This window comes from Dasypus novemcinctus, chromosome 27, assembly GCF_030445035.2.
Source record: "Dasypus novemcinctus isolate mDasNov1 chromosome 27, mDasNov1.1.hap2, whole genome shotgun sequence".
Lineage (NCBI taxonomy): Eukaryota > Metazoa > Chordata > Mammalia > Cingulata > Dasypodidae > Dasypus > Dasypus novemcinctus.
Window position 1 is genome coordinate 19,370,423 of NC_080699.1, and position 20,219 is coordinate 19,390,641.

Genomic DNA, 20,219 nt, shown 5'->3' on the forward strand with positions numbered 1-20,219 from the left:
GAACTCATTCCCAAGCCTCTCCCAAGCAGCCTGGAGAACGTCGGCCTTTTGGACCAGGGATACGAAACTGTTGGGAGTGAGAGCCCCCTACTCGCCGCGGCCTTTGCTTCCTCCCCTCCCCGCGATCCCATCGGGACACCCAGGACCAGCGAGGGCTTGGAAGCAGCGAGACTGAGCCTGGAGCCCGGCCCGCCGCCCGTGGCCACGCCCCGCCGCCCGTGGCCACGCCCCGCCGCCCGTGGCCACGCCCCGCCGCCCGTGGCCACGCCCCGCCGCCCGTGGCCACGCCCCGCCGCCCGTGGCCACGCCCCGCCGCCCGTGGCCACGCCCCGCCCCTTTCCCTCCGGCCTCGGGCCAGGCTCCAGGCGTCCGCCGCCGCCATTTCCGCTCCGACCCCGAGCGCTTCCTGTCGGTGCGGCGGAGTGGCCCCGGGGTCTCCCGTAGGACCTGGGTCTGGACTGGCCGTCAGAGGTGCACCAAGAGGACGCAGGTTTGCTCCCCAGCACCCGGGACAGGATGAACTGCGGGCCGGGAACCCCACTCCGGGCCCAGGGGCCGGCGGACGCCGCCGAGCGGTTGCCAGGGCGACAGTGGCGTCGGCCCCGCCCCTCGGCCCCGGGCGGTGCGAGTCGCCCGCCCTGCGGCGCCCTGTCCTGGCGCTGCGGTCCTGGCGTTGGTGGCCTTGCTCGGTTTGCGGCCACAGGCCCCTGCTCGTGGGAGTGCCTCCCTGGGCCTCGGTTCCGTGGCAGTTTCAAAAGTTTGAGCCGGAAAGAGCCTTAGGGATCGTGCAGTTGACACTTAACCCCCGCCTCCTGTTCGTAGATGAAGCAGGTGGCGCCTCCCACTTACCACTCATTGCGTGGCTAGTGCTTTCACGTTATCCCCAGGTCAGTCCTTCATCCTCCGAGTTTCTGTTACGTTTCCACAGTAGGGATGAAGCCGGAGGCCCAGAGAGGTTGTGACTTTAGCCAAGGTCACACAGCTGGAAGTTGGTGGAGAGAAGGACACAGACACTCATAGGAAATTACAGCTTATTCCTGGCAGAGATGAAAGCCTGGCTAGTTTCTAATTCCTAGTTATAGGTGTATTACACAATTACTGGGGTACAACCCTAGCTGTGAGTCAGACACTAAGTGTGTTAGAAACTCCACCTTCCTAACAGTTATCCCAGGCTTACTGGCTGAGAATCTCTGGGGCTCAGGCTAGAAAAATCTGTGTAATTAACAAGTGACCACGTGATTTTTATGGTCTGTGGATGAAACTTGGGGCACCACTGCGTACACCATGTGATTTCACTCAAAAACAACTGTGAGGTAATAAATCTAGAAGTACAAACCTGGGGAGAAGACACTAGTTCTAATCCCTTCAGCCAATTTCGGCTTCTCTTCACTCCCCACAAACAAATCAGGGGCTTACCTTTCAAACAGGTGTGGACATTTAGATGCAAATTGTCATCAGTCTGGTGATCCGTCCCAGGACCAGGCCAAAGCGTCAGAGGAAAGGCCGGCAGGGAGGGTGTCATGGTCAAAGTTAGGCAGTGGCTTCCTTCTCCATCCCTGGTGCCGTGCCAGGGGCTCTCCTCCCGGGCTCCTCACCAGGCCCCGGAAGCGCAGCAGTCCTTGCTGGCTTTGGAGGGATGTTCCTGCAGAGCAGTTTCTCAGCGGGCGGGGGGGCTGGCAGCTTCCGGCAATGTCTCCACAAATAATGAGTATCCCCTGGCCTTAAAGAGCAGTCAGAGAGAACTCGATCGGCCTGCCGTTAGTCATGGCATTTATCAACAGAAATCCGTCTTGAAAATAATCACTTGGTTCTTCGTTTTTAGAAGGCTAACGAGCCTGACAATTTCTGTTTAGTGTGTTCTTCTTATTAATTTTCATCATTTATGCTGCCTCCCTCAGGGATTCTGAGCTACGATGGCTGAGGATCAGGAGAAAGACTTGCAAAAATTTCTTAAAAATGTGGATGAAATCAGTAAGTACCAGTAAATCAGAAATAAATTAAATTCTGCTTTAGAGGGGATTATTCTAAGTTGGTTCCTGGGTTGCCTGGCACGTTTCTGACTTTTAAGAAAAAAGTGTAATTGAAATTAAATAGAAAGAGAAGCTAGTAACATCATAGCCCGGGGTCAGTAGCTTCTGCCTGCTAATTGGTATCAGGGAGGTTGTCACCACTCTTTGGAATTCAGGCTGACAGCTCTCCCATGCTTTGTCCCCTGTGGAACCTGGTCCAAAGGAGCTGCCATTGCCCTGCTATTTTCCTGTTGCCAGTGAGCCTGGCTCTTCCTTTCTAGCAGATCACTCAGGATTCCTGTTAGGCTGGCCTCTCTCCTCCTGTTTTAGGGTAGAGCCTTCTCTGTTTTCACCTGCAGAGGCAAAAATCAAGTGACTTTCCCTGAGGATCCTTCAAGTTACATGGGTGGCACGGGGTGCTCGTGCCCCTCTCTCTTCCTCTAGGCAAGATTCCCCTCCCCCAGCTCAGTCAGGTGGGATCCCACAGAGCATCTTCTGATCCCACAGGTCACATGCAAGAGATTCTAAACTAGTCAGCCCCTGGCCAAACCTCAGGGAGCTTGTTTGAGGATAAAAGCAGACAAACAAACCTTATATAGCAAATAGAAATGTGTTGAAATTGCTGCCTCCAGGAGATTGTGTGGGCCCAAGGAATAAAATGGTTTTAAAGTAATAGTTAGGGTATCTTCTTACAAAATGATACATCCCAGGCCTCTCCTCCGCTCACCCCTCGGTACTGCTGTTCTCTGAGTTCAGGCCTTGGCCCACTGCCCACTTGTCTCTGCAGGTGATTTAGTCCAAGCCCATGATCTTAACTACCCCCCATTTTCTGCTATCCCCATGTCTCAATTGCTAGCTTTATTTCTTTTCTGAACTTCAGTTCTGTGGCCAACAGTCATATCTGCCATATCCTACAAACACCTCAAAGGCAATGCATCCCAGTTTGAATTCATCATCCCTTCCCACCCCCCAGCCTTCCCTCCCAAACCAAGCCTGCTTCCCGAACCTTCCCCTCGACGCTGGTCTCTGGGTGGCACCACCATCCAGGAATGTACAGGCCACCTTGGGCTCCCCCCACCCCTCAGCCCTGCTACGTCCAGCCCCCGTCAAGTTTCGCTGCTTTCTTGAACTCCGTCCTCCCCTCCTCTCCCTTTGTTCTGGTTTTTCTCGCCCAACTACAGTTATCCCTTCTGCACCGGGACTTTCCTCATCGCGGTTTCCGTATGTCGTGCGTTGGCATAAGAAATTAAATGGGAATTTTGGGGGAGTTCTCCAGAATCCACAGACAACATGTGAAGGCCAGTGAATAGCATAGAAAACGTTTAGAAACTCAGAAATGCATAAAATGTATATACTATAAGTATATTAACTGTACAGTGTCTTTTGCTTTTAATATAAATGAACAGCTGCACGATTTTTCTCCTTAAAAGTAAATTTGTAGGGAAGTAGGTGTGGCTCAATCAGTTGGGCTCCCGCCTACCATATGGGAGCCCCTGGATTCACGTCCAGGGGCCTCCTTTTGAAGGCAGGCTCGCCCACACACTGTGGAGAACAGCTGGCCCACAAGTGACGCACAGAGCCAAATCAGCAAGTTGACGCAACAAAAAGGGAGACAAATAAAAACACGGAAGAGTGCACAGCGAGTGGACACAGAAAGCAGACAGCAAGCAAACCTCAAGGGGGGGGGGATAAAAAATAAAATAAAATTTTAAAATTTTAAAAAGTAAGTTTTTAGTTAAAGAGCCACACTCCTGTGTCAGGCGTGTTGACTGCTTCTCTCTCCTGATGTCTTGCGGTGACCTCACGGTGATGTTTTGCATCTGGAGTTTCTTTTTTCTTGTGTCATTTAAAGACTGTAAGCTCAGCTGAAATCATGGGTCCCTAGTGGTTCAGAAAGTGCTCCCTAGAAACCTGAAGGAAAACGGGGAATTGCTAGATATGCTTCCTTCAGGCAAAACGGCTATTGCCCTTACCATGTTGATGAGTCCACCACCCTAAGGCAAACTGAGAAAACAGCAAGGAATCTGGAAGCCATCCTGTAGCTACACAACTGCAAAGCATTTGCATAAACCAGAGATCCATACCTCTCACATGCAGAAAGTGCAGCATTCACTTAGGTGCAGGCTTGTTAGGAAAATGGCATTCCAGTGGACTCCGGCATCATGTGAGAAAGGCAAAGTCCTAATATGATGCCCTGAAGGAAAATGAAGGTGAAGGGTCTACCCCAATGGATTTCCAGGCCAGCAAAGGCTGGTTAGTATATATGTATATATTTTAAGATTTAGCCTATGTAAAACATTTTATGTGGATTTTCCAGATCTTGGGGTATGGGGGTACCCCTGACCCCTGTGATATGAAAGAGCTAACTATTTCAACAAGCCCCAATGGTCTTTCCTGTCTCCTGGTTTATAATCCCTGAGTAAAGCATCTAAAACGCAAATCTGACCCAAGCACGTCCCTGTTGGGATTCCCTCCCAACCCCCAGAGACCTCCCACTCAGCAAGACTTCATTCCCCCCTGACCTTGACCTTACCTGCCTCTCCCTCCCTCACCCTTGAGCTAACTGCTGGCGGTTTCCCGCACAGTCTCTTATGTTCGGTAGTCTGCTCTTTGCTTTTGTCACACTCCCTCTGCTCCCGTCTTTCTTTACCTGGCCATCTCTCACTCGAGCTAAAGTTCACTCAGGCATCATCTGCACCAACCCTGTCCAGTAGAACGCTGTGATGATGGAAGGGCTCTATGGCAGCCGCTAGCCACACATGGCTCCTGAGCATCTGAAATGTGGCTAGTGCTACTGTGGAGTTGAATATTTTATTTTAGTTCACTTTTAATGAATTTAAATCTCTATAGCCACGTGTGGGCTCCTGGTCTCCGTTGAGCAGTGCTAAGCACTGAGGGGTACTGTAACTAGAGATAAGAACTACCTTCCCTCGTGCTATCTACAGGCCAGTGGGGAAAACGTATTATTTTAATGTAATTTCAAGTGTGATATGTGATACAAAGGGAAACTTGCAAAGTGCAGGGGAATCTAACCCAAGTTAGGGGGTCAAATAAGTCTTCCCCGAAGACGTGAAATTTAATTTAAAAATCGGAAGAGCGAGTCGGAGTTGGCGGTGGGGAGCAGGCAGAGGAGTGTTCTGGGGGAAGACAGTAGGAAACTGGGTGTTAGGAAAGAGGACGGTGCTTTTGAGGAACTGAAAGGGGAAAAAGTGCCCCTCCCGTTCCCCTTGGTGGCTGGAGAGAAGAGATCTGGGAGGGAATGGCCGGATCTCCATCTGGAGAGGCCAAATCAGGGAGGGCCTCCGAAGCTACCATAAGGAATTTGTTTACTCTGAGAACAAAGGGAGCCTTCGGAGGGTTTACTGAGAGTAGGGACAGGATCAGATTTTCCCTTTAGAAAAGTCGCTTTGGCCCCTGGTTGGGAATGCAGACTGGTGGGGAGGGAAGAGGGGTGCCGCGAGAGCAATGAGGAGGTTCCAGGGAAAGGTGCTGGAGGCTGGGCTTAGAGTAGGTGCAGAGGGATGGACATAAGCAGACAGATTCGAGAGATAATTAAGAATTACACTTGACAGCCTTCGGAGTTTGGTGGCTATTGAGGGAGGAGAGAGAACAGAGACCTAAGAACGTGTCCCAAAACATTGGGTGCGAATGAGAAGTGAATGTTTGGGCCTTTTGCTGAGATTGGGGCACTTAAAGGAAGAACCGGGTTAGGGGAAAGAAGATTGCGATGAAGTTGGAGGAGTAAGACATCCCAGTGAAGCTGAGCAGAGGGCAGAGGGCTTTGTGAGTCTGAGTCCAGAGAGAGAATTGAGCTGGAGATGCCAGTTGAGGAGGCACTGGCATAGAAATGGTATGTGGAGCCAAGGAAGAGAATGGGAATACTCAGCAGAGCCTTGAGGAGCGCCATGCTTTGAAGGGTAGGTAAGCGTGGGATCAGAGGAGCAAAAAAGCACAGCCAAAGAGGTAGGAGGAGAATTAAGGGAATCGGGAGTTTTGTGTTCAAGAAGCAGAGAGAAAAGCTAATTTCATAAAGAAGGATGGCGGTCACCATTGTCAGTTGTTTCAGAGAACTTGGTCAAATGAGGACCAAAAAGTGACCATAAATTTAGCAATCTGGAGAGCATTTGTAACTTTGGGAACAATTTTGGATCAGTGTTGAGAAATGAAAGAAGTTTTAGTGGATTGAAGAATAAGTGAGACCTTCTATTACTGATGAAATAATATAATTGAATTGTAAACATGAAAGTAGTTAAAATGGGAAATTTTGTGTTGTGTATGTTACCAAAGTAATTTTTTAAATATGTATTGTCCAAATAAAGAAAATTTGTAAAGGTTACCTTTACAAGAATGGAAAAGTAAGATGTAAGATCTAAGCTTGTAGAAGGTAAAAGGAGAATTAAGAAATTCAATAAAACAATGGAAAGGAATGAGGGAAAATGTAAAAACCCTGGGTAAAAAGAAGGCATAAAACATAGTAGAAATTAATCCAAATACCTTATCAGTAATAATAAGCTAAATAAACTCTCCAGTTGAAAGAGATTGTCAGGTTGATTAAAACAATAGGCTCACCTAAACCTGAAGATTCTGAAAAGTTGAAACTTTTAAAATGGAAACATTTAGTAGGCAAATACTATCCAAAAGAAAGTAGGTATTGAGTATTACTATCAGACAAAAATAAGACTTTAAAGAAAAGGCCATTATTTAAATGAGGCATTACTCAGTGACAATGGGAAAAATTCACCAGGAAGATATAACAATTTAAAATTTGCAAACGCCAATATATAGCTTTAAAATCCAGAGTACAAAAAAAAAAATTTTGATCTATAGAAACAGACAAATCTGCAGTCATAGTAGGAGACTTAAGATACCAAGCAAGTAAAAAACAATCTAAGATTAGAAGATTTGAATAACACAAGTAACAGGCTTAACTAATGGATAAATAGCCCTCCATTCAATGATTTCCCTTTTGAAAAACCATGGAGCATTCACCAAAACAAAGTATGAACTTGGCCTCCAAGCAACACAAAAGAACCTGTGTAAGACCACATTTCTGATCAAGAAGCAACTAATTTCAAAATCAAAAAGAAAAAGCAACCCTACCCGTCCCCCTCCTCTGCTTTAGGAAGCTAAAAACTACACTTCTAAATTATATGTGGGTCAAAGATAAAATTGTTATGGGAGGAGTGGGATGAGGGGGATGGGGGGTATATGGGGACCTCATATTTTTTTAATGTAACCTTTAAAAAAATAAAGACAAAAAAGGTAAAACATACTGCAAATTATTTAGAATTGAATAATATCTGAACTTATGAAATGCAATGAAATTTAGAAGGAAACTTATGCCATAAATGACTTTTTCGAAACAAAGAAAGACATAATTGAGTGCAAAGAATCCACCTAAGAAGATTTGAGAAAAAACAAAGAATAACTCTGAAGAAAAGACATAATAAAGATAACAGAAATCAATGAAATAGGAAAAAGGAGATAAAAGGAAAAGAACAAGGCTAAAAGCTGATTCTGAGAAATTACTAATTAAATAGGCATACCTTTGGATAGAAAACAGAAAACCATGAATCCATACTGGTATGAATTAATAAATGCATAAGTTAAAAGTTTTATGAAGAATGGGATATTTACTTAGTGTTAGAGTATCTCCCCCCAAAATATGTATTAATTACAAAGGGGTAAAGAGTAACTTTACACTGGAGAAGCCTGGCAGAAGTCACCTTTGTTAGCGATCAAGGTAAATATCATCAGTAATGGGACAACTGAAATAGTGAGCCGCCAGTAGAATGAGCACAATGAGCAGAACCCAGCATCCCTTCTGTGCTATTCCTTCCAAAGATATGGATTCCGAATCTAGCCATGAGGAAGCATCAGACAATCCCAAACTAGGAGACATGCTATAGAACAGCAAGCCTATCTTCTTTAAAAGTGCCAAGCCCAAGAGAGTCAAGGAAAGACTGAGGAACAGTTCCAGAACACAGGAGACGTGTATGGTGTTGGCATCCGTAGTAATACGTGATTCTTGGTAGGGGCTTTTCACTGTAAAGGAGTTTATTAGGACAAGAGACAAAACTTGAGGGGGCGCTGAGGATAAATAATGTTTCAGTTTGAACTTTCTGAGTTTGATGGTAGTGTGGTTTTAAAGGAAATGTCCTCATTTGTAGGAAATATAATAAAGTATTTGGGGGTGTTGGCAACTTAACCCTCGAAGGATTAGGATTAAAAAAAATGTTTCTTGAATTGTACTAGGAACTTTTCTGTAAGTTTGAGATTTATACAGAAAACAAGACAGCCGGAAGTTTAGATACAGTAGTTTTACAGTTAAGTCTCTCCAAACAGTCAAAGAACAGCTAATCCCCATGTTACACAATTGTTTCCGAGAATAGGGAACTTAGAACACTTATATGAAGCACCTTGGACACCCAGAGCAAAACAGACAGTGCTAGACAATGCATGGCAGTATTATTTATGAATGTAGTCAGGGTCTTAAACACAATGTTAGAAAACCAAATCCAGCGATGAATTAAAAAATAATTCATCAGGGTCAGGTTGGACTGTTCAAGGAATGCAAGAGTGGCTTTATGTTAGAACATTTGCTAATATAATTTTTATTTTAATGTTTAAAAAAAGAAAAATCATCCAGTCATTTTACCCAATATAAAAACTTTAAAATCCCATTTCATAAATTCAAACCCCATTCATGATAAACCTTTATACCTACCTGAAAATAAAAGAGAACTTGATAATGAGTACTGACCGAAACCCCACTGCAAATCCCAGACTTGGTGAAACAGAAAGATTCTGTTGAAAGTCAGAAACAAGATAAAGATACAATTTTTATTTTTTATTTTTATTTTTTTCTCACCCCCCCATTCCCCTTGTTGTCTCCTTTCTGTGTCCATTCGTTGTGTGTTCTTCTCTGCCTGCTTGTATTCCCATTAGGGAAACTGTCATTATCACTGAACAATAGGAGAGTCTGCAGAGAAAAATTCAGGAAAATCTACAAATAAATTATTGAGGTAAAAAAGGAAATTCAGAAAGATTGTTGGGTATAAAATCAATATATAAAACTCGGTTGCAGAGGGAGCTTCCAAGGCTGAGAAGAAAACCTCACTGTACTAGGCTGGGGAGGTGACATGTCCTGACCTGGGGGAGAGGACAGGCAAACTTGCCTTTGAGACCCTCCTGGGTCTTGTCCTGTGCTGCTCTCTTTTGCCTTATTTAGTAAATAAAGAATTTCAAAAAAAAAGGAAACAAAACCACAAAGTCTCCGTGGATATACTAAAGTCAATAGTGATTTCAGACAAATTGCAAGAAAATGCATGATGATTTTAAATCCAAACAAGAAAAATGAAGAGGAAAATTTAAACAACAAACATAAGATTCCTCAGTAAAATAATTTCACAAGCAGGACAAGATACTTTAAAAAAAATCTTCTCTCCAAGCCTTTATTTCCTTTTAGCTACTGTGCTCTCCTGCAGTATATGGAAAGGACTTTGTACTTCAGTCTGTTTCTCGGTAACTCTAGAGGTATGAAGTTTACCATTTCCTAAAACGGGTTCTTAACATTGGCACTAGTGACATTTTGGACCCAATAATTCTTTATTGTAGGGAGCTGCACTGCACATAGTAGGATGTTTAGCAGCATCCCTGGCCTCTACTCAATAGATGCCTGTGACTCCTGCCCAGTCATGACAACCAAAAATGTCTCCAGATATTGCCAAATGAATCCTGGAGGGCAGCATCACTCCCAGTTGAGAATCACCATCATAAAGAATGATATTGACAGAAGCTTATTCTAGGAAGTAGACCAGCAACTCTTTATTTCTGGAAAATAATGCAAATACATACCCAGAGACTCCATCCTTAAAACAAAATTTGTAAGTATTTAGGGGAAAATGTGCTGATGTCTGTCATTTACTTTGAAATGCATCTAAAGAATAAGATGGCTAGAGTAATAGAAAAATGGATAGATATGTGATTTAAAAAACCTATAGTAAAATGTTAATTATAGAATCTAGGTGGTGGGTATGATTGTTCACCTTTGCTTTATGTTTGAAATTTTTCAGGAGAAAATGGGGAAAAAAGAAAAAATTCAACAAGGAGAAAAGATAATTTCAAAAGAGGCTTTATTTACAGTACCAAAATAAATCCATCAAAATATATGTAAGACTTGTCTGGAGAAAATTATAAAATTTAATTGAAAGGGTTCCCAGTGCCCAAAACTAAAACTAATTGAGCAATAAAATAAACAGCATAGTTTTAAATTTATGATCCAAATTAAAGTAAATATCCTTGAGTCCATACTGATATAAATAATTGACTGAATAAGTAAATAAATAAATATATAAATAAGGCAAATCTCCCAAACTGAAGAATTCCAGTATTAATATAGCTATTCCCTCTTCAATGAGATAAAGCATCACTCTCTACCTTAAGTGTGCAACACATTTAATAACTTGCTTCCAATGAGAATAGTGCGGAAAGTTAGGGAAAATAAGTGGAAAAAGCTTGCAAGCAGTACCTTGTAGAAGTGACCAAGGTTAACATCATCAGTGATAAATCACACTGATGGCATGTACCCTTCATAAGCTGTGTTTGGTCTTCCTCCCAAAATCCCATAACCCTGGTCTAACCTTGAGCAAAACAGCATACAAAACCAAATCGAAGGGTATTCTACAAAATAGCTGCCTAGTACTCCTCCAAACTGTCAAGGTCATAAAAAACAAGGGAATTCTGAGAAATTGTCACAGCCCAGTGGATGCGAAGGAGACACGAGACTAAGTGTTATATGGAATGCAGGGTGGAGTCCTGCTACAGGAAAGGGGTATTGGGGGAAACTAATGAAACCAGAATGAAATATGGAGTTTAGTCAATAAAAAATTAATTAAAACACACAAAGAAGGTCAGTATAGGTTGGAGACATTTTATCAATAATGGGAGGATTCGTTTGTTAAAGATGACAGTTCTCAATTTTATTTTATACATCCAACACAATTTAGATCAAAATCCTGAAAGTGTTTTGTTTGGAATTCAACATGCTGATTCTAAAGTTCACATGGAAGGGCAAAAGGCTAAGAATAACCAAGAAAATACTACAGAAAAAGAATGAGGAGACAACGAAAGAATAAGAACAACTCTCCCTACTAGAAGTTCAAAATTCGGTATAAAGCCAGTAACTAATGCATGAGGGTTTGGTACTAGAAAAGATGAGTGATCCAGTGAACAGAAAGAAGAGCCTAGGACAGATTCACTCATGTAGTGACCGGCAGAACGCTTCAGTGGGGAAGGCAGTGTAGCAGTTTGATATGGTTATGAATTCCAAAAATAGATATTGGATTATGTTTGTAATTTGATCTATACCCCGGTGTGATTGAGTTATGATTAGGGCATTTTAATGTTGGAGTTTTGATGTTGGAGTATGAAGCTGAAGCTTTAAGCTGGAGTCCCAGAAAGTAAGCACACAGAGGAAATAAAAGCAGTCCCCAGGAAGAGAGACCCTGAGCCCAGGAAAAAACAGCTGGGGAAGGGAGGAACCCAGGAAGCCTGAACCCTTGCAGACATCGCAGCCATCTTGCTCCAACATGTGAAAATAGACTTTGGGGAAGTAACTTATGCTTATGACCTGGTATCTGCAAGCTCCTACCCCAAATAAATACCCTTTATGAAAACCAACCAGTTCTGGTATTTTGCATCAACACCCCTTTGGCTGACTAATACAGGCAGGGACTCTTCAACAGATGGTGCTCACGCCCTACACAAAAATCAACCCTAGCTGGATTCACACTTTAGCAGAGCACAGGCAAAAACAGTGGAGTAGGAAGTGTTACAAATTGTCACCTTCATTAGAAAATTGCAAGAGCTGGAAAAAGAGACTGGAATTAACCAGGTGGTAATGCTGGAACCAGATCAGACCTTTAGAATTACAGGAGTCCCAGAGAAAGGGAGAAGCTGCTTAGAGTTCAGCTTTTGTAAGTGAAATCGTGAACCAGTACCCAGCCCCCATTGCTCAGCCCCACGGAAGCAGCTCTGGAGATGGCTGCCGTCGTGGCACTGCAGCTCAGATTCTGGGAGCAGCCAGCCAGGGCCAGGCTGGTAGAGGAAACCTTCTCCTCTAAACGTTGGTTTGAAGGTAAGGGCCAGTCTGGGGGATCCGAGGGACCGGTGTGAAAGCTGGTCTCGGTTTGGCTCTCTGGGCAGCAGCACTCCCAGTCTCCCACTAGCATCTGCCTGGATGTAAAGAACTAGTTTTTTGTGTGGGTTTTTTCCCCTTCAGGGGGTGGGTGTTTCCTTGTTTGGTATATCCCTAAGGGCACAACATAGACTCTGGCCTTGTTTTCAGGCCCCTCTGCAGCAGCAGCTTCTGGCCTCACTCCAGCATCTATCAGGACTTAAAGATCCAGTGCATGTTTCCATTGGATGGGTATCTCTTTTTCTTTTTGTGTTTTTATTCTGGTGGATTTCTGAGGGCCCAGTGTGGGTACTAGCCTCAGTTTCTCTCAGAAGCAGCATCTGCTGGCATTACACTAGCTTCTACAGAGACATAAAGAGCCAGTGCACCGCTTCTTTTTTCTTTGTTTCCCTTTCTCTGTTTTATATTTCTGGGTCTGGCAGATCTCGGAAGGACAAGTAGGGATGCTGGCCTAGGTTTCAGCCTTAAAAGCAGCACCTTCTAGCTTCGCACCAGCCCATAACTGAAGTTGTGGAGAGGTAGTACACTTCATTATTTTCCTCTTGTTCTTTTTTTTTTTTGGGGGGGGGGGAGTGGCTGATGGATTGAAGCTGGATGGACCCCAGAAAATCATGTTCTTAAAGCTAATCCATTCCCGTGGATGTAGACCTATTGTAGGTGTGACCTTTTGATTAGGTTACTTCCATAAGGTGTGGCCCAGGGCAGGTTTTTATCCTCTTACTGGAGACCTTTATAAATGATATGGGGAAGGGAATGTGGCTCAACTGATAGAGTATCCGCCTACTATATGGAGGGTTCAGGGTTCTATACCCAGGGCCTCCTGACCTGTGTGGTGAGCTGGCCCACGCGCAGTGCTGCTGTGCGCAAAGAATGCCGTGCCATGCAGGGGCGCCCCTGTGTAGGGGAGCCCCACGTGCAAGGAATGTGCCCCGCAAGGAAAGCCACCCCACGTGAAGAAAGCACAGCCCACCCAGGAGTGGTGCCGCACACACCGAGAGCTGATGCAGCAAGATGATGCAACAAAAAAGAGACAGTTTCCCAGTGCCACCTGGTAATACAAGCAGACACAGAAGAACACACAGCAAATGGACACAGAGAGCAGACAATAGAGGGGGTTGAATGGGGAGAGAAGTAAATAAAATCTTTAAAAAATATATGAATATGGAGAGAGAAACAGAAACTGAGAGAGAAAGTCATGGAAGCAGGAAGCTAAAGGCAAGGAAGCCCAGAGGAGGAGACAGAGTCCAGCAGACACTGCTACATACCTTCCCATGTGGCAGAGGAGTCCAGGATTGCCAGCAACTGGTCTTCAGGGAGAAAGCATCACCAGATGATGCCTTGATTTGGACATTTTTCTCAGCCCCAGAACTGTAAGCTTGCAAGCCAATAAACCCCCATTTTGAAAGTCAATCCATTTCTGGTATATTGCTTTCCATGCCTGGCAGACTAAAATGGGGGGGGGGGGTGTTTTCTGTTCATTAGTATTTTTTTTCTTTTTTCCCCCTTCTTTCTTCCTTTCCTCCCCCACCCCCTTTTTTTCAACTTATTAGTCTGGTGGACTTTTACCACTGCTATTCAATATTATACTAGAAGTCCTCACCAGAGCAATTAGGCAAGAAAAGGAATTCAAATTGTAAAGGAATTCAATTGTAAAGGCAAGAAAAGGAATTCAAATTGAAATAACACTATCTCTGTTTGCAGCAACATGATCATATATAGATAACCTAAAGGAATCCACAAGAAAATTATTAGAATATTATATGAATTCAGCAACAAGGCAGCATGCAAGATCAACACACACAAAGAGCAATCAGGAAGCAGATGTGGCTCAAGCCATTTGGCTCCCACCTACCATATGGGAGGTCCAGGGTTCAATTCCCAGGGCCTCCTGGTGAAGGCAAGCTGGCCCATACAGCGAGATGGCCTGAGAGGAGAGCTGGCCCACATGGAGTGCTGGCCCATGCGGTGAGGTGGCTCACATAGAGTGCAGGCCCATGCGGTGAGGTGGCTCACATGGAGTGCTGGCCCATGCAGGAGTGCTGGCCCGAGCAGAGAGCTGATACAGCAAGATGATACAAAAAAAAGAGACACAGAGGAGTGACAGAGACACAGCAGACCAGTGAGCTGAGGTGGTGTGAGAGATTGGGCACCTCTCTCCTACTCTGGATAGTCCCAGGATCAGTTCCTGGTGCCATGTAAAGAGAAGACCAGCAGACACAGAAGAGCAGACAACGGGGGTGGGGGTGGGGGGAATTAATAAAACAAATCTTTAAAAAATATATATATTCCTATGCAGAAACAATGAACAATCCAAAGAAGAAATTAAGAAAATTTCTTTTACATTATCATCTAATCTAGAAATAAATTTAAGGACACAAAAGACTAGTATACTGAAAACTTCAAAAATCTGCTGAAATGAAAGAAGACCTAAATAAATGGCAAGACATCCATGTTCATGGGTTGAAAGACTTGATAAGTCAATATTACCCAAAGCAATATACAAATTTAATGCATTCCCTAAACTTCCAGCAGCCTTTTTTCCATAAATGGAAATCTTCTCAAATTTGTATGAAACTGCAAGAGGCTCTGAATAGCCAAAACAGGATTGGAGGGTTCATACTTCTTGGTTTCAAATTGTATTGCAAAGTAGCAGTAATAAAAAGTGTGGTATTGGTGCAAAGATAGATAAATAGATCAGTAGAACAGAATCAAAAGTCCAGAAATAACCCCTTACATTTATGATCATTTGATATTTTACAAGTATATATAGTGTGCCACTAAATACATGCAGTGTGGAAAGAAGAGTCTCTTTAACAAATGGTGTTGGGAAAACTGGGTATCCTCATTCAGAAGAATGAAGTTAGATTGCTACCTCACACCATATAAAAAATCAACTCAAAATGGATCAAGGACCTAAATAAAAGAGTGAAAACTATAAAATTCATAAAAGATAACCTAGGGAAAATCTTCATGACCTAGAATTTGGCAGTGGATTCTTAGATATGATACCAAAACCTTGAGCAACAAAAGAAACCATAGATAACTTGATTTCATAAAATTTTGAAACTTGGGCATCAAAAGAAATTATGAAGAAAGTGAAAAAGAAATCTACAGAATGGGAGAAAATAGTTTCAAACCATGTATTAGAAAGGGTTTAATATCCAGAAAATATAAAGAACTCCTACAACTTAACAACAGAAAGATAAACCAATTTAAAAATGGTTAAGGACTTGAAAAGGCATTAATACAAAAAAGATATATAAATGGCTAATACACACATCAAAGGATGCTTAATATCATTAGCCATTAGGGATATGCAAATTAAAACCATAATGAGATACAACCCATTATTGTATTTTTTTTTTAATTGGAAAATAACAAATGTTGGAAAGGATGCAGAGAAATTGGAACGCTAGCACATTGCTGGTGTGAGTGTAGAATGGTGCAGCCACTGTAGAAAGCTATATGGTGATTCCTCAAAAAGTTAAATATAGACTATAGAATTACCATTTGACCTGGCAATCCCACTTCTTAGTATATATCCAAAGACAGTGAAACAGTGTCACAAACAGATAGTTTTGTACCAATGTTTATAGAAACATTATTCATAATATCTAAAAGCTGGAAATAACCCAAATGTCCATCAACTGATGAATGAGTAAACAAATTGTGATATATCCATTACTCAGCCATTAAAAGGAATGAAGTACTGATACATGCTACAACATGGGTGAACTTTGCAAATACTATGCTAATTGAAAGAGGCCATTCACAAAAGAGCCTATATTGTATGATTATATTAATATGAAATGTCCAACACAGGGAAATCTACAGAGACAGAAAATAGATTAGTGATTTCTTAGGGTTTGGACAGAGGATGAGTGGGACTGGGGAATGATAGCTAAAGGATAAGTATTGTATTTTCTTTTTTTTTTAATGACAAACTTGCTCCAAAATTGACTGTAGTGATGGTTAGACAACTCTGAATTTTCTGAAACCATTTAACTGTATACTTTAAATGGGTGAATTGTGTGATATGTGAATTATGTATATATTTTTAAAGATTTATTTATTTATTTTTAATTCTCTCCCCTTCCCCACCCCAGCCCCAGTTGTCTGCTCTCTGTGTCCATTCACTGTGTGTTCTGTGTCCGCTTGAATTCTTGTCAGTGGCACCCAGAATCTGTGTCTCTTTTTGTTGCGCCATCTTGCTGAGTCAGCTCTCTGTGTGTGCGGTGCCATTCCTGGGCAGGCTGCACTTTTTTCGTGCTGGGCAGCTCTCTTTATGGGGCTCAGTCCTTGCGCGTGGGGCTCCCCTACTCGGGGGAGACCTCTGCATGGCACTGCACTCCTTGCGCGCATCAGCACTGCCTGTGGCCCAGCTCATCACATGGGTCAGGAGGCCCTGGGTTTGAACCTTGGACCTCCCATGTGGTAGGCAGACACCCTATCCGTTGGGCCAAATCCGCTTCCCTATATGTGAATTATATCTCAATAAGACTGCTAGTAAAAGAGTGTAATTATAACCTTAAATGACACAAAAGACATAAATCATAAAAGAAAATACTGGTACATTTATTTGATGCATTAATTAAAAAAATTCTCTTCAACAAAAGTTTCCATAAAAACAAATGAAAGACAAACCATACCCAAAGAGAAGGTATTTTCAAACACATATGATCAGTCCAGAATTTTTAAAGAAGTCACATAAATTGATAAGAAAGTGACAAATGACATAATAGAAAATTGACTAACTTTAGAAATTGGCAACTCACAGAAGAGGAAATCCAGATGACCTACAGATCAATAGAAAGGTGCTTCATCCCAATAAGGTTGACGACAATGCCAATTAAGACATTAATGAGATGCCTTTCCCATCCATATGAGAGGCAACAATTTAATGACAATAGCAAGTACTGACAAGGATGTAGAAGAATAGAAAGTCTTGTACAATGCTTATGGGGGGAAATTTGGTACAGCCATCTCCTGAAGAATATGTCACATATATGTACAAGAAAATGTATATACAGACACTCAATTCAGCATTATTTATAATAGCAAAATATTAGAAATATCCTGGATCTTTATTAATAAGTGAATGGATTAACTGTGGTATATACAATGATTAAAATGAATCAGTTGGAACTCCAAACATAAAAAACAAATTTCAAAAGCATATTAAGATAAAAAAAATAGGTTGAAAAGAATGCACATTTTATAAACCATTTATGCAACATGTTTAAATAAACATACATGCACAGATACTCCAGTAGGTTACAAAAGTGGTCACAAATTCCTTTTTTCTCATTAAGAGTGGAGTCTATTTTCCCTCCCTTGAATCTAGATTGGCGGTGTGACTTGCTTTGGCCAAAGGGATGTTTGCAAACATGACTCAAGAAAAGTGCTTGTGCATTGGTGCTGGCGCTCATGTCTGTCTTAGGAAATCATCCCTGCTGCTGCTGTTTGAAGAAGCCTGGCCTGTTCTGCTGGAAGAGAAGACACACTTGGCTTAGTTGTTCCCATTTCTCCAGAAATAAAGCCACTTAGCTGGCTGGAAATTGATCATGAGCCCAGCTGAAACCATGGAAAGAACCAGCCAGCCAAGCCCAGTTCAAATTACTGACCCAGAGAGAATTGTGAACTAAATGAAGCTAAATAAAAGGTGGCTATTTTAAGCCACTAAATTTTGGGATAATATGTTATGCAGCAAAAGCTTCCTGATACAAATACTAAACTTGAAAACATTCTGAGAAGGATACGTATTAACTTATGGATGCATATTAACTTACTTTTTCTATGTTTGAAATATTTTATAATTAAACATTTTGGGAAAAAATTCCTTGAAGAGGAAGTAGGGATTGAAGAAATGGAAACAGGCTAATGTTTAGAAGTCAAGGGGAGGAGACAGGGCTTTGGAAGAGATTTAAAGTATTTTAATGCCTATGAGAAGAAGCTGGTAGAATGAGAAAGTTGAAAATATTGCTAAAATAGGATAATTAAATTGGTGATGCTGGGTTCCTGATTAGAGGAGGGTGATGGGATCCTGAGTTCAGGATTAGGAATTAACCTCATCCAGGAGGAGGGACCGCTTTTCCGTATACTAGGAGGGAGGGATGGGTGCAGATGTAGACAACTTGGTAGATTTGATGGCAAGAAGTTGAAGAAGTTCCTTTCCAAGGTCATCTGGTCCCTCTGTGAATTAATAAGTCAGGCCATCTGTTTGAGATGGTCAGGTTTAGACTGGAACAATTTTAAAGAGACTTTGGAGGCATGATAGGATGCGGGGCATCATTGAGAGTCCAGTTCCTGCAGGCATCTGTCTTTCTCCATCAGAATTAAGCACCTTAGTAAAGGCCAAGAGAGGTGGCTGGTTGGATTCATCTAGGGTTGGAGTTTTGTTGGACAGGTGGGATAGGAGTTCAGCATGTGTGCAGGATGGTCAGCAAAGTGATGGACCATGGATTCTAAGCGGGGTAGGGGGTGGAATGAAGATAGGTGGGGAAAACACTAAGCTAGTGCTGCTTTTTTTTTTCAGTCTCAGAGCTGCCTGTATTTATATGCTTCTAAATTCTTCAGAGGCAAGGTTTGAGATTTTTAGTCATCGTATCTTTGGCACTTGGCCTAATATCTAGCCCATTATAAAATCTCCGTGAATTATTTTTGAATTAAGTAATGACTTAAAACTCTGTTCCTTGAAAGCCCTAGTTAAATTGTCCTATTGCTTTCTCTGGGCCAAATAAGCCATGTTCTTATTTTTTTTCTCTCAATTTTTACTTTCTATTCATAACCTTTAAGTTCTTTCCCATGCAATTTTCTGTCCTATCCTATCTAGTGAGTGGAGTCTTCCCTTTTTTTTTCCTTCTACAACTCCAATATTTATGAATATATAATTAAACAATAATGGTATATGTAAGATACATTCAGAAAAGTTATATTAATTATAAAGTAATTCATGCTCTATTGTAAATTACCAGTTTAACCATCTACTTCCCTAAATCTCAACCCACTAGAATACTTTTTGCAAGCAATGACTTCCATATTTGTTTCTGCCGGTAGATCACAAGCTGCTTTTTTTTTTTTTTTAAGATTTATTTATTTACTTCTCCCCCCTCCCTCCATTGTCTGCAATTGTCCATTCACTGTGTGTTCTTCTGTGGCTGCTTGTATTCTCATTAGGCGGCTCCAGGAACGGATCCTGGGAGCTTCCAGAGTGGGAGAGAGGCCATCATTCTCTTCCACCACTTCAGCTCCCTGGGCTGCTAAGTCTCCTGTTGTCTCTCCTCTGTGTCTCTTTTTTGTTGTGCCATCTAGCTGCAGCAGCTCTCCACATTGGCTAGCACTCCTGCGCGGGGTGGCATTCCACGTGGGCTGGCACTCCACATGGGCCATCTCGCCGCGCGGACCAGCTTGCCTTCACCAGGAGGCCCTGGGTATCGAACCCTGGACCCCCTGTATGGTAGATGGGAGCCCAATTGCTTGAGCCACATCTGCTTCCCGATCACAAGCTTCTTGAGGACAAAGATGTATCTGGTTTATTTTTTTAACAAATTTATTGATACATATTAATGACAGATAACCCATCTGAAGTATACAATCATTGGTATTCAGTGTAATCACATAGTTTTGCATTCATTACTTCAGTCATTTTTAGAGCATTTTTCATTATTCCAGCAATAATACTAAAAATCAAAAGCCAAGCAAACAAACGCATCACCTCACAATCTCTGTGCTTCCCCTGCCATACATAATGGCTATTCTGTTTCCTTCTTCCTTATTTATTTGCATTTATATTTTGTAAAAACAGTCTTATATATGCAGTATCACCCATATTTGTATTTTACATGAGGTTTTACTATATTTTACAGTCCCATGTTACATTTTTTAGCTTTCCTTCTAGTAATATACATGTCCTTAGACTTTCCCTTTTAACGAGTTATACCCATATAATAGCCATGCTATTCTCGAACACCATGATGTGCTCTTACCATTTCCTTTCATTTCCAAAGATTTAC

At 42.3% G+C, this 20,219-nt stretch overlaps 1 protein-coding gene across 1 annotated transcript in view; it reads left to right on the plus strand.

The window, feature by feature from the left end:
* Positions 1–326: 326 nt before the first annotated feature.
* TTC12 (tetratricopeptide repeat domain 12) overlaps positions 327–20,219 on the plus strand; it is a 70,017-nt gene continuing 50,124 nt past the window's right edge. Inside the window, exons 1-2 of the mRNA XM_058289446.2 lie at positions 327–490; positions 1,899–1,971. Of these exons, the coding sequence (XP_058145429.1) occupies positions 1,914–1,971 (58 nt within the window). The 5' untranslated portion in view covers positions 327–490; positions 1,899–1,913. The remainder of the gene's footprint in view (positions 491–1,898; positions 1,972–20,219) is intronic.